The 19,202-nt window shown below is 44.1% G+C and overlaps 1 protein-coding gene across 2 annotated transcripts in view; it reads right to left on the bottom strand.

Moving 5' to 3' along the window:
• The window catches only part of MARK1 (microtubule affinity regulating kinase 1), a 98,207-nt gene that overhangs the window by 6,383 nt on the left and 72,622 nt on the right, over positions 1-19,202 (bottom strand). The window contains exons 7-16 of one of the 2 annotated variants that reach the window (XM_075267110.1): positions 15,812-15,868; positions 13,575-13,811; positions 12,350-12,469; positions 11,750-11,849; positions 11,236-11,348; positions 10,721-10,874; positions 8,108-8,301; positions 7,739-7,839; positions 6,224-6,376; positions 4,393-4,647 (exon numbers count right to left, since the gene is read on the bottom strand). In XM_075267110.1, coding sequence (XP_075123211.1) covers positions 4,393-4,647; positions 6,224-6,376; positions 7,739-7,839; positions 8,108-8,301; positions 10,721-10,874; positions 11,236-11,348; positions 11,750-11,849; positions 12,350-12,469; positions 13,575-13,811; positions 15,812-15,868 — 1,484 coding nt within the window. Of the gene's footprint in view, positions 1-4,392; positions 4,648-6,223; positions 6,377-7,738; positions 7,840-8,107; positions 8,302-10,720; positions 10,875-11,235; positions 11,349-11,749; positions 11,850-12,349; positions 12,470-13,574; positions 13,812-15,811; positions 15,869-19,202 lie in introns of those variants that run through there. The other variant, XM_075267111.1, reaches the window with a different exon arrangement.

Genomic DNA, 19,202 nt, shown 5'->3' with positions numbered 1-19,202 from the left:
TCAAGGTTCAGATTCAATGATGAGCCACAAAAATGTATCATAGAGATGTCATGTGCTAGAAGAACGTCACACCCATAGGCAGCAAGCTATAAGGAAGTCTTGGTTTGCAATTATTGAATTGGATACAGATATTCTGTGTTTTTTGCCTGAAATCTTCTGATGATAACTCAAAAGAAAAACTCTTAAAGGGGACCTTTCACCAACTCCAACAACTTTAACTCCTTCCATCTTTTAATAGCTGCCCCTCTACTGATCCTGGCAAAGTTGGAATTTTTTCTCTAACCCTCACCATTCCTGAGCAAGAGTTCTGTTAGTTTCAACACCCAATAAACTAACTAAGCTCTCTACTGCCAGGTGGGCGGTCCTGAGCTACAACCCATAGTCAGGGACACGCCCACCTAACAATATAGAGCTTAATTATCATTGTGGTGCTGATACTATTAGAAATGATTGCTCAGGAACGGTGGAGGCTAGAGAAAAAATTCCAACTGTGCCGGAATCAGTAGAACAGCCCCTACTAAAGGAGGCAAAAAGTTGGAGTTGGTGGGGGTAGCTGCTTCTGGTGGCACTAACCTATCTATCTGCAGGACTGGGGTGATATGCTGGTTCTGGTGACACTAACCTATCTATCTGCAGGGCTGGGGTGATATGCTGGTTCTGGTGACACTAACCTATCTATCTGCAGAGCTTGGGTGATATGCTGGTTCTGGTGACAGTAACCTATCTATCTTCAGGGCTGGGGTAATATGCTGGTTCTGGTGACACTAACCTATCTATCTGCAGGGCTGGGGTGATATGCTGGGTCTGGTGACAGTAACCTATCTATCTGCAGGACTGGGGTGATATGCTGATTCTGGTGACACTAACCTATCTATCTGCAGGACTGGGGTGATATGCTGGGTCTGGTGACAGTAACCTATCTATCTGCAGGACTGGGGTGATATGCTGATTCTGGTGACACTAACCTATCTATCTGCAGGACTGGGGTGATATGCTGGGTCTGGTGACAGTAACCTATCTATCTGCAGGACTGGGGTGATATGCTGATTCTGGTGACACTAACCTATCTATCTGCAGGACTGGGGTGATATGCTGGTTCTGGTGACACTAACCTATCTATCTGCAGGGCTGGGGTAATATGCTGGTTCTGGTGACACTAACCTATCTATCTGCAGGACTGGGGTGATATGCTGGTTCTGGTGACACTAACCTATCTATCTGCAGGGCTGGGGTGATATGCTGGTTCTGGTGACACTAACCTATCTATCTGCAGGGCTGGGGTGATATGCTGGTTCTGGTGACACTAACCTATCTATCTGCAGAGCTCGGGTGATATGCTGGTTCTGGTGACAGTAACCTATCTATCTTCAGGGCTGGGGTAATATGCTGGTTCTGGTGACACTAACCTATCTATCTGCAGGGCTGGGGTGATATGCTGGGTCTGGTGACAGTAACCTATCTATCTGCAGGACTGGGGTGATATGCTGATTCTGGTGACACTAACCTATCTATCTGCAGGACTGGGGTGATATGCTGGGTCTGGTGACAGTAACCTATCTATCTGCAGGACTGGGGTGATATGCTGATTCTGGTGACACTAACCTATCTATCTGCAGGACTGGGGTGATATGCTGGGTCTGGTGACAGTAACCTATCTATCTGCAGGACTGGGGTGATATGCTGGGTCTGGTGACAGTAACCTATCTATCTGCAGGACTGGGGTGATATGCTGATTCTGGTGACACTAACCTATCTATCTGCAGGACTGGGGTGATATGCTGGTTCTGGTGACACTAACCTATCTATCTGCAGGACTGGGGTGATATGCTTGGTCTGGTGACAGTAACCTATCTATCTGCAGGACTGGGGTGATATGCTGATTCTGGTGACACTAACCTATCTATCTGCAGGACTGGGGTGATATGCTGGTTCTGGTGACACTAACCTATCTATCTGCAGGGCTGGGGTAATATGCTGGTTCTGGTGACACTAACCTATCTATCTGCAGAGCTCGGGTGATATGCTGGTTCTGGTGACAGTAACCTATCTATCTTCAGGGCTGGGGTAATATGCTGGTTCTGGTGACACTAACCTATCTATCTGCAGGGCTGGGGTGATATGCTGGTTCTGGTGACACTAACCTATCTATCTGCAGGACTGGGGTGATATGCTGGGTCTGGTGACAGTAACCTATCTATCTGCAGGACTGGGGTGATATGCTGATTCTGGTGACACTAACCTATCTATCTGCAGGACTGGGGTGATATGCTGGGTCTGGTGACAGTAACCTATCTATCTGCAGGACTGGGGTGATATGCTGATTCTGGTGACACTAACCTATCTATCTGCAGGACTGGGGTGATATGCTGATTCTGGTGACACTAACCTATCTATCTGCAGGGCTGGGGTAATATGCTGGTTCTGGTGACACTAACCTATCTATCTGCAGGACTGGGGTGATATGCTGGGTATGGTGACAGTAACCTATCTATCTGCAGGACTGGGGTGATATGCTGATTCTGGTGACACTAACCTATCTATCTGCAGGACTGGGGTGATATGCTGGTTCTGGTGACAGTAACCTATCTATCTGCAGGGCTGGGGTGATATGCTGGTTCTGGTGACACTAACCTATCTATCTGCAGGGCTGGGGTGATATGCTGGGTCTGGTGACAGTAACCTATCTATCTGCAGGGCTGGGGTGATATGCTGGTTCTGGTGATACTCCATTTAAATGGTGCCCTTGTGTGCACATTATTCTTGAAAGTGCAAAATAGCAGATTGCTTCTGAGATTGCAACAGGTAATTTCAGGCAAAATTCCTTGCTCCAGTATAGTGTAGTATCGAGTAAATTGTAACATATCAAACCTTATCATGAGACATGAATTTTCAGTAAAATTATTTATAACAGCCAAATGTGTTTTTCTATATCATGGTCCTCCTTATGCAACTGAACACATATTTGACTAGTTTATATACAGAGCTAAGTAACTATTAGATACTTCAGAGCTGCACTCACTATTCTGCTGGTGCAGTCACTGTGTACATACATTACATTACTTATCCTGTATTATACTCCAGAGCTGCGCTCACTATTCTGCTGGTGCAGTCACTGTGTACATACATTACATTACTTATCCTGTATTATACTGCAGAGCTGCGCTCACTATTCTGCTGGTACAGTCACTGTGTACATACATTACATTACTTATCCTGTATTATACTCCAGAGCTGCGCTCACTATTCTGCTGGTACAGTCACTGTGTACATACATTACATTACTTATCCTGTATTATACTCCAGAGCTGCGCTCACTATTCTGCTGGTACAGTCACTGTGTACATACATTACATTACTTATCCTGTATTATACTGCAGAGCTGCGCTCACTATTCTGCTGGTGCAGTCACTGTGTACATACATTACATTACTTATCCTGTATTATACTCCAGAGCTGCGCTCACTATTCTGCTGGTGCAGTCACTGTGTACATACAATACATTACTTATCCTGTATTATACTCCAGAGCTGCGCTCACTATTCTGCTGGTGCAGTCACTGTGTACATACATTACATTACTTATCCTGTATTATACTCCAGAGCTGCGCTCACTATTCTGCTGGTGCAGTCACTGTGTACATACATTACATTACTTATCCTGTATTATACTCCAGAGCTGCGCTCACTATTCTGCTGGTGCAGTCACTGTGTACATACATTACATTACTTATCCTGTATTATACTCCAGAGCTGCGCTCACTATTCTGCTGGTACAGTCACTGTGTACATACATTACATTGCTTATCCTGTTCTGATCCTGAGTTACATCCTATGTTATACTTCAAAGTTACATGCACTGTTCTGTGAGTCCACCAGCAGAATAGTGAGTGCAGCTCTGGAGTATAATACATGATGTAACTCAGGACAAGGTAAATAATACAATGTACATATTAATTCTATATATAAACTATTAAATTGTGTTCACTGCAGGGCCCATGGTTTAATTGAGGGCCACATATCAAGTGGATGAATTTAGGGGAGGGCCCTCTATAAACTCAAATTAATAGGCTGTACTTGGATGGACAAGAAAATATTTGACAGTAAAATATTACATATTAGACTCCCCCTTCGGACCATCTGACAGTGAGGAGCACGCCGCCATATTTGTGTTTTTTATATCAATCCAAGACTCCACTATGGCAACTGCAATTAGTCCTAATTTTCATTACTGGTGACTACAGATGGGGGCGGCCATTTTATCAGCTGCACCAACAATAATTTAGTTGATTCCTCCTGATCACAGAGGTTATGGTTCAGACTACAAAATGGCCGCCTTCCACCTGACTATTCAGTACGCAGGCTATCTCCATATTTGCCCTTAGTAGTTATTTACCTTCGTACAAACTTGGAGGTAATCTTGCTGATAATACCGGTGGACGTTCCTCTCCTACTGTGGGAGAACTGGGTGGTCTCGTGGGCAGGTGATGCCGGTGGTCCGTTATACGTAGCAGTGCGACGATCCCTGAGCTGCTCTCCGTGGAAAGTGCTCCGACTGGTGCTCCCGCGAGGAAACCGAGTCCGATCTGGTGTAGATGTACTAATACTGTGGGCAGAAGGAGACGTGGCCGGTACTCTCTGGTTTGCACTGCTGTGAAAATCGTGTAAAAAGTGTAAGAGTCAGTCGCCCCTTTATGTCTCAGCTGCGAGTATCCACCCCGTCACTAAACAAAGAAAAACCTCTCATAGATAGCACTGCAGCCTGTGTTAGGACACCCCAGATCCTTAGTTTAAAGGGATTCTACCATTAAAATGACATTTTTTCTCATTCACACGTAGGAATAGCTTTAAGAAAGACTATTCTTCTCCTACCTTTAGATGTCTTCTTCGCGCCAGTATGCAAATGAGTTCTCTCGCAGCACTGGGGGCGGTTCTCAGCACTCAAACAGCACTGGGGGCGTCCACAATTCTGCAAGAGAAATCTCCAGCGCTGCCTCCATCTTCTTCAGGAAAGGCCTCTTCACGCATCTTCTTCCGCAGCTGCGTTCAAACTTCTAGGCCTCGGACAGAGCCGACTGCGCATGCCCGTGGCCACAAGAAAATGGCCGCTTACTTACTGTGTAGTAAGTCTGCGTAGTCTGCTCTGCCCGAGGCCTAAAAGTTTGAACCCAGCCCCGAAAGAAGACGTGTAGAGAGGCCGTTCCTAAAGAAGATGGAGACGTCTCTAGAGATTTCACTCGCAGCATTGGTGCTGTGAGAGAACTCATTTGCATACAGACGAAAACCGGGATTTCTACCGAACGGCGGCGCGGAGAAGACATCTAAAGGTAGAAGTAGAATAGCCTTTCTTAAGGCTACTCCTATGTGTGAACGAGTAAAAATTTGATTTTAATGGTAGAATCCCTTTAAGACCTGGTAAAAGGGGTGTAGTTGTTTTTACGCAATTTTTTTTTTTTTTACAAAGCGACTTTCACTTTTCATCTTTGGTTCTGTGTATCATGTACTGGTATATAGAGATATAGCCAGGGACGTAACTACCGGAGTAGCAGTGGTAGCCACTGTCACAGGGTTCGGATATTACGGGCCCCGTCGGGCCACTGATGGTTTTTTTTAATAAGCGGTTACCTGCTGGGGTAACTTGAGGCCCCGCCATTCCTGGTTACGCCACTGGATATAGCAGCACATTCTTTGCGTTATTAATCATTTTGCAGATTCATTTACAAACAATGAACACCTGACGGATCTCATTATAGTCGATGGGATCTATCAGGTTCCTTATCTGTCTGTTCTTATAGCAGTCTATTAGAACTACAATGGACCAGAACAATGGACAGCCTAACACAAATGTAAACAGAGCATAAGGGTATGGTCATGTAGGAGAAAGTACACTGTAATTTGGGGTGGATTTTTGTCAAATGGACTTGCCCCATGCATCGGACACAGACTCTGTGTCAGGATCGAGCAGGACACTTATATTTTCAGGGTCCTGCTTTGATCTCTGACACCAATTGAATACAATAAGAGGCAGATTCGGAGCAGAGACCAGGCACTGATTCTGAGGCAGAATACACCTCAAAATCAGTGTCAGATTGTGCTGTGTGAACATACTCTGCCGGCTGCTGCCTATGTGTGACAGCTATTGACCGCACCAGCTCGTCTCCCGGGCCTACGCCATCCCCGCGGAGTGAAACATAATATAACATATCCGAAGCAGTGCAAGCAACTACCTTGGCCGGAAGCCTTCTGTACCGTCTTTGATAGTAGGTAAGGTGACTTTAATGGGATGTCCTGAGGCTGACATTGACTTCTGGTGGCGAGGTCGGGTGGAGGGGACTGCGGAGCCTGTAGAGGATGTGCTGCCCGCAGACATCTCTGTTAAGCTGCAAAATAATCATCACTCCTATTATCCTCAATGCACACAAAAAAATAATTAGAGAGTGATTCTGAAGACCCGCCCACTTGTAATATGTTGGAAAGAATGTTGCAATTCAAGTAACTGCTGCAATACCAGACGCAACCTGTGAACAAGAGTGACGCTCTTCCATAAAATAATAATTCCAGTGTTATTTATCCAAGAAGCATGTAAATAATAGGAGATAGGTATGTAGATAGATATGACATTAATAGATAAAAGATAGATAGATAGATAGATAGATAGATAGATAGATAGATAGATAGATAGATAGGAGAGATAGATAGATAGATAGATAGATAGATAGATAGATAGATAGATAGATAGATAGGAGATAGATAGATAGATAGATAGATAGATAGATAGATAGATAGATAGGAGATAGATAGATAGATAGATAGATAGATAGGAGATAGATAGATAGATAGATAGATAGATAGATAGATAGATAGATAGATAGATAGATAGGAGAGATAGATAGATAGATAGATAGATAGATAGATAGATAGATAGATAGGAGATAGATAGATAGATAGATAGATAGATAGATAGATAGGAGATAGATAGATAGATAGATAGATAGATAGATAGATAGGAGATAGATAGATAGATAGATAGATAGATAGGAGATAGATAGATAGATAGATAGATAGATAGGAGATAGATAGATAGATAGATAGATAGATAGGAGATAGATAGATAGATAGATAGATAGATAGGAGATAGATAGATAGATAGATAGATAGATAGGAGATAGATAGATAGATAGATAGGAGATAGATAGATAGATAGATAGATAGATCCATAGATAATTTCCATATAAGATCCCTTCAGCCCCCATGTATGTGCAGTATAAGTGACATGTGTCTAGATAAGAGCTCCTGTCGCTGCCGCTCGTACAGACCAGTCATTATCTATGAGTAATATATAATTGCTTCTATTTTCAGCCGCCATATGACAGCTCAACTACAGGAAGATTCTGGAGAATACTCCGTCTGATGTTCACTGTCAGAGCGACTCCAGGAGCCCCACAGACTGTACCCACCACTGCAGCAGTACTCAGGCTCTATTCACATCACATTTTGTACATCCGTTTAGCCATCCATTGCACAGAGGATGCAAAAAACACAGGAAAAAAAGGAGACTGGACGACGGTCATCAGAGGTACATAGACATCAATATCTAGATGTAAAATACATGATGTGAACAGCGCTTTATCAGGCCTGACTCCAGGTATCACTGCAATCTACCACCTGGCACTGTTCATCCAGAGCCTGCTGCTTCACATATATATATCCTGGAGCAGGGATGGTCCCTGATGGCTACTCACCTGCTGTCTTTCCCATTCTGTACAGCATTGAGTCTATCAGTAGTGCGTTCACAAACATAAGTGTTTCTTCTGGTCATCCCGCTGCCAGGAAACAGGCTATTCTGTAAGAGGAGAGGAGACCGGGAGTGAGGGGTCTGCAGACATGATGGGGCGAGATAGATAGATAGATAGATAGATAGATAGATAGATAGATAGGAGATAGATAGATAGATAGATAGATAGATAGATAGGAGATAGATAGATAGATAGATAGATAGATAGATAGATAGATAGGAGATAGATAGATAGATAGATGATAGATAGATAGATAGATAGATAGATAGATAGATAGATAGATAGATGCCTAGGTTGATAGATCCTATCACTTACACTAGGCCCAGTTGTGGACTTCTTTCTCTCTGGACCTGACAGCGGACTAGCAGTCACCTCTCCCTTAGACCCCACGGTGGCGCTGCTGAGCTTGCGGGAGCCATTTTTGTCCCAGTCTTCTTTCTGCTCACTTTCGACACTGTTTGCCTGTCCTCGCTTTGTGTATGACACAGATGGAGGGATCGAGGGTCCGGCTGCGGAGACATAAACCGTCACATCACTAATATTTCTAACCAGGTGAAAACCAATACGCCTGTCACCCAGCTTTCCCAAGTTATGCAGGGGAACAGCTAGGTCAACATATTTGCCATTCAGAGCTGTGGGAAAGCTGGGTGATACTCCTTTTCCTAGCAATAGATATAACAAAGAATTTTTGGACGGAATCAGCAAAATGAGGAAGATGATGGAAAAGCTATGAATTCCCCGTCTCCAGTGAAGCACATGCAGTCCCAGCTCTTACGCCAATGGAAAGGGTTGGGTATTGATCATCCTAATGGACGCGGCTGATGCTGCGATCAATCCCACCCCACCAGCGCAGCTATTCCTGGCCGCCTCCATTATACTGCACTTACAGATGTTGCTTACTGATGATAATCCCACATTAATAAATATCATCTCATCCAGTTTCACCTTTTCCCTGTCCGACCACAAATCCATAAACTGCAGCATAGGCAGTGAGGAGGAGAATCAGCAGCTTTCTGAGAATGCTGGCTCATGAACGGAATGCCAGAATTACGGTCTATGCTGACACACAGGAGTTAGAAGGCACTAACACAATACTTGGACATAGACTTTAACGGCCTGCTCCAGCGAGTCCATAGGCTGCACCTAGTGTGTGTATATATGTATTGTGGCTCGGGTAGCAATCCTAGACTTTATATATAAAACTGCATGCACCCATTATAAGTCAAGAGGTCATCTACATCATGTGTGCTCTCCTTCATCTGTACACTCATACACAGTCTGTGTGATTTACGCCCTCTGCCGTCACAATGTTGTTTAAACTTTTCCCCCTAAATACAACTTATGTGATCTGCCCTGCCTGATAATGTGGATGCTCCCCACCACTCTATACTCTGGCCTGACATGTACAACATCCTCCTCGACATCCCTGTCTGTCACTGAGACAAAGAAGAAGAGCAGAGACAGATGGCAGAGCCAGAAACAGCATTCTGTCTGATCTATGTTAGACGCCAGCTAGGTGAAGGAACTACACAGACTCTACAGCAGCAAAATAATAGGGAATATTTAATGAAGACTATTTAGAAAGTTGCTTAACTTTGCTTTTAGGAATCAAATGATCAACTTACTCCCCATTCTCCCTATCACTGAGACGAAGGAGGAAAGAAGAGAGAGTCGGGAGAACCAGGATCAGCATTCTGTCTGAGGTATGTGAGAAGCAACAGAAAAGCCACCTAAGTGAAGGAGTTACACAGACTCTAAAGCAGCAAAACCAAAGGGAATTTTTAATGAATATTATTGAGAAAGTTGCTTAAGGGTGCCTTCACACAGAGTATACGCTCATTGATTCTGAACGTGTAACTTGTTCCGAATCAGCGGCGTTAAAACAGATCCCATTGCTTTCTATGGAAGCCAGCATATGTGCGCTCCCCATAGAAATGAATGGGCTGCTTTTTTCCCTATTGTGATACGCGCGTATCACATTGAAAGCAATAGGGGAAAAAAGCAGCCCATTAATTTCTATGGGGAGCGCACGTATGCTGGCTCCCATAGAAAGCAATGGGATCTGTTTTAACGCCACGGATTCGGAACGAGTTACACGTTCAGCATCAGTGAGCGTAAACTCCGTGTGAAGGCACCCTAAGTTTACATTTAGGAACTATATGGACAACCTTGTCCCACTTCTCCATCTCTAATACTGAAACAAAGGAGGGGAAGAGCTGAGAGAGGCAACAGAGCAAGGAGCGGCATGCTTTCTGTTCTGTTAGAAGCAACCAGCTAAGTGAAGGAGTTACACAGACTCTACAGCAGCAAAACGACAAGGAGTTTTTAATGAATATTATTGAGAAAGTTGCTTAAATTTACATTTAGGTTTCCCCCACATTCTCTCTATCTCTAACACTGAAACAAAGGAGTGGGAGAGCTGAGAGAGGCAATAGAGCCAGGAGCGGCATGCTCTCTGTTCTGTTAGAAGCAACCGGCTAAGTGAAGGAGTTACACAGACTATACCGCAACAAAATAATAGGGAATTTTTAATGAAGACTATATAAAAATTTGCTCAGTTTGTATTTAGGAATTAAATGAACTATAAAAGATTTCAGTGCTAAAGTGTCTATAGTCTTTAAAGAGAATTCTACATTAGTACTTCTTATTTCTATGTTCCCTAGGACAGGCATATCCACATCATTGACAGGGGAGATTGATATACCAGAGATCTGCTATGGAAGACTCAGCCTGACCATGTACAATTTCATGGCACTCATATGAATAGACAATATATAATACTACATTTCTACAGCAGAGGGCGCCCTTAGCAAACATCAGGGCTGTTTTTGAATGTTTTGAGAAGAACATCAAATCATGGAGATATTAGCAACGTCCCAGGCCCATAATCCATTGCTGCAAAGAAAGATATCACAATAAGAGTCGCACCGTGATCGCTGAACCGCCGCTGCTTCTGATTGGCTGATATACTTCTCTGGACCTTCATGTGGGCAGGGGATGGCACGGAGCTGTTGTTTAGGTCACTGCTGGGCCGAGACCTCTGACACAGGTTACTATTGGAGAGAGATTCACTGCCTTCAAACTGCAAGAAAAGAGTGTGACCATTACCATCCGGAGGACTGAAGATCTCTACCAACCGCAACGCAGAAAATCAGCACCATGTGAACAGTGCATATGCTTTAGATCACCAGTTTATTCTGATCCGGAAAAACAACCGCAACATACTTCTCTATCAAAGCGTATAACTGCTGCATTACCAGAGATGCAGTACATTGCATTGTCCTGTAGGTGTCACTGTTGTACATTGAAAGATATTCAAATTAAAGTGACAGATGTGCCGCTGATAACACTTTCTGGAAATGGAAAAAAGCTACCGAGCTAGGTAAATACTGTAGCATATAGATGACAGAAAGACAGAGGGATGATGCACAAGTCCCGCTCACCTCTGGAGGTTTTCTTCCCAGCAGAAGGTAGGTAGCCATCACTTCGTCATATTTCTGGCTAACAACAGCCTCAGTGATTTCTTCTCTAGAAAATCCCATTGTGACCATAATGTCTGCAACACGGACAAAAAGACTCAGAACTTCCGCCACAAAAAGATACAAAAACGATGCAACTAGAGATGAGCGAGTACTATTCGAAACTCCCATTTCGAATAGCACGCACCCATAGGAATGAATGGACGCAGGGGGTTAAGCGGCCGGCCACCGGCAAAGTCTGCGTGCCGGCCGCTTCCATCCATTCCTATGGGTGCGTGCTATTCGAAACGGGAGTTTCGAATAGTACTCGCTCATCTCTAGTTGCAAAGAAGTGTCTTTCAAGAAGACTTACAGCACTAAGGATATGAATGGCAACCAACCAAGAAGGTTACAGCAGCCATATTGTTTGCCCACTTATTCCCTTGCCCTAGCGTGTATATATATATATATATATATATATATATATAGCGCCACCTACCTATCCTCTTGGTGTCGTTGTTATCAGGTTCAGGCTCGGTGTACGGCTTCAGCTCATCGTCTTCGTAGCCAACGTTCATCCACCGATCCTTCATTATTTGCTATGGAAGAGGGAGAAAAAATCAAAAATCAAGGAAAGTTCTTTATCTTACTTTTCTTCTGGCTATCTGCAAATCTCCTGACGTTTGCCGCAGTGAACTTACATGCATAAAAGATGTGCAAAAGTTTTAGGCAGGTGTGTTGGGGGGGGAGGGTTTGGTACAATGCTGTGAAGTAAGAATGCTTCCAGAAACAAAAGGGTTAATAGTTTATTTTTTGTCATGAAGGAAGAAAAGAGAAATGTAAATGCCGTCAATATTTGGCGTGACCTTTGCCCTGTTCTTCTCGATATTTGCAGTTTTGGATATTATCAAAGGTCCTTAAGCAACTAGAAATCACAGTACACACATTACACTCCCTCCAGTGGCCAACAGGGGGAAGCATTCAAAAATATTTTATAATTTAAAATAAAAAAAAAAAAAAAAAAAAAAAGGAAAAAAAAATCTAAAATATTTGAACAGTTAGTTTCAAGGTTTTTTTTTGTGTGACACAGGTGACTTACTTCTAAGCTGCCTCGCTTCACGGGGTTCAGGACAAGAAGTTTCTTTAGTAGATTTTCACAGTCCGTGGACATATAGAATGGGATACGGTACTTTCCTCGTAGAACTCGCTCCCGTAATTCCTTTAAAGAAAAAAAAACAAAAAACAAAGTTAAAATCCAATCTGACTTTCTGCTTGAACGAGCCATGGCTAGCTTAAAGGGAGTCGGTCATCTCAGAACCCAGCACGGCAGATAGATAGGTTAGGTGTGGAAGCCAAAACAGGTGACAGGTTCCAAAAGGGAGAGTGTCAGCAGACCCAGCGTATCACCCCAGCCCTGCAGATAGATAGGTTAGTGTCACCAGAACCAGCATATCACCCCAGCCCTGCAGATAGATAGGTTAGGGTCACCAGAACCAGCATATCACCCCAGCCCTGCAGATAGATAGGTTACTGTCACCAGACCCAGCATATCACCCAGCCCTGCAGATAGATAGGTTACTGTCACCAGAACCAGCATATCACCCCAGCCCTGCAGATAGATAGGTTAGGGTCACCAGAACCAGCATATCACCCCAGCCCTGCAGATAGATAGGTTACTGTCACCAGACCCAGCATATCACCCAGCCCTGCAGATAGATAGGTTACTGTCACCAGAACCAGCATATCACCCCAGTCCTGCAGATAGATAGGTTAGTGTCACCAGAACCAGCATATCACCCCAGCCCTGCAGATAGATAGGTTACTGTCACCAGAACCAGCATATCACCCCAGCCCTGCAGATAGATAGGTTACTGTCACCAGACCCAGCATATCACCCCAGCCCTGCAGATAGATAGGTTAGTGTCACCAGAACCAGCATATCACCCCAGCCCTGCAGATAGATAGGTTACTGTCACCAGACCCAGCATATCACCCCAGCCCTGCAGATAGATAGGTTAGTATCACCAGAACCAGCATATCACCCCAGCCCTGCAGATAGATAGGTTAGGGTCACCAGAACCAGCATATCACCCCAGCCCTGCAGATAGATAGGTTAGTGTCACCAAAAACAGTATATCACCCCAGCCCTGCAGATAGATAGGTTAGTATCACCATACATACTAGACCCAGATAGATAATGGGGTGATGTGGGGCTGGGGTCATATACTGTGTTCTGGTGACACTCCCTTTACCTGTCCCTATTGTGACTATATATCTCTATGTGATCACCATAGGACATGTTGGTTACTGATTTGCACGCTTACCTTTAAATTCTGTCCATCAAAGGGTAAGGACCCGCTGACTAAGGTGTAAAGGATAACCCCCAGACTCCACACATCGACCTCGGGGCCATCATACTTCTTCCCCTGAAACAGTTCAGGTGCTGCATATGGAGGGCTCCCGCAGAACGTGTCCAACTTGTTTCCAATGGTAAACTCGTTGCTGAAGCCAAAGTCGGCTATTTTGATGTTCATGTCTGCGTCGAGGAGAAGGTTTTCTGCCTGTTCAGATAAGAGATTACGTCAGCAGATCATGAATTCTTTACATACAGACCCTGCGCATCCCATATTGTGCCGATTATACTATCATCTGAGAGGACACGGGAGCGTCAGTGCTAATGACAGACCCCTGCCGGGAGGGATCATTACAGAGAAGAGACAGAAGACAGGGGAGGCCGAGGACAGCAAGGACAAGTTATGGTGCATAGCCGATATTCTATTAAAGGTTCCCCCCAAACCTAAAATATAACAATAAACTGTTATCAGGGACCCTAGTAGCGGTATCCAACGGAGAGATAAGTGATTTGCAACGTATCTTACTGTTACCTCCCTCGCCCTGTAGTAATAGATGCACGCCCATCCAGAGCAATATGTTCTAGTTATCAATGCATGAAAATAGGGATCCAATCTCTTTTCATACATAGGGCTAGGGATACACGACATGTAGCCGGGTGCCATAACATTGCAGAGTGACCCTATTACATTGCACCTTATGGAAGTGAATGTGCTCACATTGCAACCTGCAAGATGCCAGAACTGTAACCTGGTGCGGGTCACCAAAGAGGTGTATGAAAGGGCTAATTTCTGGGTACCCATGAGCTGTATCGTGTATACCACATGTAGCCGGGTGCCATAAGATTGCAGAGTCACCCTATTATATTGTATTGTATGAAAGTGAATATTCTTGCATTGCAACTTGCAAGGTGCCTTGACTGCAACCTGATATAGGTCACCAGAGATGTTGTAAGATACTGATTTCGGGATACCCATGACATGTATCACATGTGTAGTACATGTAGCCGGGTGCCATAAGATTGCAGAGTCACCCTACTATATTGTATATTGTATTGTATGAAACTGAATATTCTTGCATTGCAACCTGCAAGGTGCCACGATTGCAACCTGATGTAGGTCACCAGAGATGTCAGAAGATGCTGATTTCTGGATACCCATGACATGTATCACATGTGTAGTACATGTAGCCGGGTGCCATAAAATTGCAGAGTCACCCTACTACACTGCACCTAATGAAAGTGAATGTGCTCACATTGCAACCTGCAAGATGCCAGATCTGTAACCTAATACAGGTCACCAAAGAGGTGTACGACAGTGCTGATTTCTGGGTACCCATAACATGTATCTCATGTGTGTACAACATTTAGCTGGGTGCCATAAGATTGCAGTCACCCTATTACATTGCACCTAATGAAAGTGAATATTCTTGCATTGCAACCTGCAAGGTGCCATGATTGCAACCTGATGTAGGTCACCAGAGATGTTGTAGGATGCTGATTTCGGGATACCCCGGGATATCACATGTGTAGTACATGTAGCCGGGTGCCATAATATTTATAGACTCATCCTATTACATTGCACCTAATGAAAGGGAATGTGCTCGCATTGCAACCTGCAAGGTGCCACAACTGAAACCTTGCACAGGTCACTGGAGATATAGGGTGATACTGATTTCTGGATACCCATGATAAGATAAGATAATTCGTTAATAGTCCCACCGTGGGGAATGATGTGTAGGGCAGCACTAACAATCTGCAGCCATCAAGGATTTTTTCCATTCATTGGCCTGAAAGAGGAAAATGTGCTAGAGTAATATTCATATAAGGGACCCCTGCCTTGATGTAAGTCACAGCAGCGCGACTATATGGTGCGCTGCTATGGAAACTGTCATGTAGCTGCAGAACTGGTTACAGCGCTATTAAAGAGCAAAGTAAATAATACAATAAACCAAAGCTGCACGTAGCAGGCAAAGGGGATATCTAATAGTCACACTGTATACGTATAGGGTCAATGGATATTTTGGGACTGAACTTAAAACAAGTAGTCACCAGCAGGGGGAGCGTTGCTATCACTCCTCTATAATAAAAAGATAAAAAAAGCAGATTGTCCCCGGACCGAGACGTAACGCAAAAAAGGAAATAGATGCAAAAATTACAAAGAGAACACTAAACCCGAAAGCGACATCAGAAGTAAATAAATGACATTACCTTTAAGTCTCGATGTACAATACACTTCTGGTGGCAATACTGGACGGCAGACACAATCTGGACAGAGAAAGAACAGGAAACCGTCAGCATGTAGGCATTTATATACTCTACATGAATGTGGTTTTACAGTTATTAGGAGGGAGACTTATTTATACTGGTGCAAATGAAAAGTGGAGCGATATCCTCTATCTCCTATCTATCTATCTATCTATCTATCTATCTATCTATCTATCTATCTGTCTGTCTGTCTGTCTGTCTGTCTGTCTGTCTGTCTGTCTGTCTATCTGTCTATCTATCTATCTATTTATCTATCTGTCTATCTATTTATCTATCAATCTATTTATCTATCAGTCTGTCTGTCTATCTATCTATCTATCTATCTATCTATCTATCTATCTATCTATCTATCTATCTATCTATCTATCTATCTATCTATCTATCTATCTATCTATCATATCTGTCTGTCTATCTATCCATCCCATATCTATCTATCTATCTATCTATCTATCTATCTCCTATCTATCTATCTATCTATCTATCTATCTCATGATAATGAAGACATCTTTATAAGCTATGGACACTTTTGAACGCAAATGTTTTTTTCCCTTCCTATGAAGTATTTCCTATCACTTTGCTGGTGTACAGTCTGTGTAACTCCTTCACATAGTTGGTTGTTGTGTTGTTTCTGATACAGATGCAATAGAACAATTCTTTTGGCTTTGTTGACTTGTTCCTTCACTGCTAAAGGGGTTTTCTGGGCGTATTAACTGATGACCTATATGTACAATAGGTGATCAATTAAGATATATGGGAGTCTGAAAACGTGCACCTTGGCCATTCAGTGGATTGAAGAGATTTGGGTGAGCACTGCAGTCTCTTCTCTACTTTAGTGCAGCCACTATGCTTGGAATTGCAGCTCAGCCCCATTCACTTGTGTAAGACTGAGCTGCAAACAGGTCGTGGGATTGATGACCGTGATGCCACGTGACCTCTTAAGTCAGTAAGCGCCACTGCTGCTTCAAACAACTGATCCACAGACGTTACACCCTACCGATCTTAAGGATAGATCATAAATAACTGGTACTGATACTGCTAATGTAACTTTTTAGGGGCACCTTTGTCCAGCCCTTGGCACCTATAAATAAGGACTCTTGGCCCATTTTCTGTATTACTGTATATTGTGTAAAGTTTCCAAAAATAAAGAGATTCCCCAAAAAAAAGGTCAAAACAGTGGAAGGGGAATGAGAGCATCTGAGTCATCAGAGAGGGCAGATCACAAAGGTTTTCACACAAGGGAGAAGACATCCCTCAGGGACTGTAGATGAAGGAATCAGTCCAAGAATGAAGCTGTGCAGAAGGCTAGTGAAGGCAGCAGATCCGGCGGAGGGATTAGGGGCGGAGGGATTGTTTGTGACATATCCCTTCAATCCAAGGGTATAAATGTAAATGAGGAAGCAATAGAAGATGCCACATCCACGTTAAGGAAGAAGGGATTCTACCACTAAAACACTTTTTTTTCTAGTTACCACGGCGGAATAGCCTTTAAAAAGGCTATTCGTCTCTTACCTGTGGAAGTGCTCTCCGCCGCGCCGTTCGTTCAAAATACCGGTTTGTACCGGTATGCTAATTAGTTCTCTCGCAGCGATGGGGGCGTCCCCATCGCACGAGCAGCGATGGGGGCGTCCCCATTGCAGCTCGAAAACCGACCGCAGCGCCGCCTCTCTGGTCTTCTGTGTCCTCCCCTTGCTTCTTCAGCGTACTGTCGGACGCCTGCGCAGTACGGTCTGTTCGGTGAAGATTGCCGAACGTACTGCACATGCGCGAAATTGCGGTCCCAGCCATAGTGCGGGCATCGCACTTTCGCACATGCGCAGTACGTTCGGCAATCTTCGCCGAACAGAGAGCATACTGCACAGGCGTCCGACAGACGCTGAAGAGGCAAGGGGAGGATACAGAAGACCAGAGAGGCGGCGCTGCGGTCGGTTTTCGAGCTGCAATGGGGACGCCCCCATCGCTGCTCCTGCGATGGGGACGCCCCCATCGCTGCGAGAGAACTAATTAGCATACCGGTACAAACCGGTATTTTGAACGAACGGCGCGGCGGAGAGCACTTCCACAGGTAAGAGACGAATAGCCTTTTTAAAGGCTATTCCGACGTGGTAACTAGAAAAAAAAGTGCTTTAGTGGTAGAATCCCTTTAAGGAAGTTGGCACAACCCAAGGCTCATTAGCTTTCCTCCACCAACAAGACATATGAATGTATTTTCCCTCCTCCAGGACTCTACAAATGAGAGTGTAAGGACCTGGACTCTGTCCAATCTCTAGTAAATGAAGAAATTCTGTGGGCAATAGAAGGGTCTAATGATTGTGCCGATCTGAGAGGTCCCCGTGTGATGGCTATTTATAGTGTTCACCCCTACAGAATGCCAACAGCTGCCTCCGTGCACCAGCCAGCCGAGCAGCAGCGCTGGGATCTAGTGTGAGAACTCAGCTTGCTGGAAAATAATCCACCAGGGGACGGATTTTCCATTTATGGATGGCTGATTTTTCCCACTGGTGTATACTGTGTTAACCACTGAACTGCTAGAAGATTGCGTTATACACCGATGCAGTGACCACTGGCTAAGACCTTGCTCTGTGGCCTGAATTTTTTAAACTAACAATAAACTGCAAGATTTTTCACATATAGGACCTTTTACATAGAATCGATTGGAGCAGGAGCAGTGTCCTGTCAGATCCATGTCAGAAGCAACAGGACAATCAACTATGTGAAGGAGTTAAACAGACTGTACAGCAGCAAAACTGGTATAGTTTTAGTACCACTTTTAAGGTATTTGTTGCTTTTGCGTTAATGTGTTGTTGCCCCATTCACATCCAAAGTTGTTTTCAAAAATTAACTGGTTGCCCTTGAAAAGGGAAATTGTTTGCCTTCAAATCAGATCATCGATTTCAGATTGTTGGGGATCAGACTCCCCAGCTGATCAAAGAGAACGTGGTATTTGCTAGTAGTGATTATCAATCAGGCTGAGCTGTAAAAGCTATTACCAAAAGTATGGATCTGTGTCTGGTAAAGGGGGATGAGGGTGGTCCTTCAATTGGCTGATCAGCAGGGGTGCCAAGAGTTGAAGCCAACTGATCTGACATTGGCGGCCTATCCTAGAGGGCCACATACACCTGCTGACTCTGGTGCTACTGGTGGGCTATCTTTTGTATACAGATGTTGAGGGGAAAAAGGACAGGGCCTGATAAATTTTGTCTTACCCAATACTTTGTTATTCTGGGAAAAAATACTATTCTGCTAGAGATGTCAGGAACTAGTTTTCTCCTCTTTCTCCAAGAAAAGACAAGCACAACCAAGTGTGCATGTGTATGGCAATGTCGGAGGAGATCGC

This window comes from Leptodactylus fuscus, chromosome 3 (genome assembly GCF_031893055.1).
Source record: "Leptodactylus fuscus isolate aLepFus1 chromosome 3, aLepFus1.hap2, whole genome shotgun sequence".
Classification (NCBI taxonomy): Eukaryota; Metazoa; Chordata; class Amphibia; order Anura; family Leptodactylidae; genus Leptodactylus; species Leptodactylus fuscus.
The sequence above is the reverse complement of the archived record's forward strand: the minus strand, read 5'-3'. Positions and strand labels throughout refer to the sequence as shown.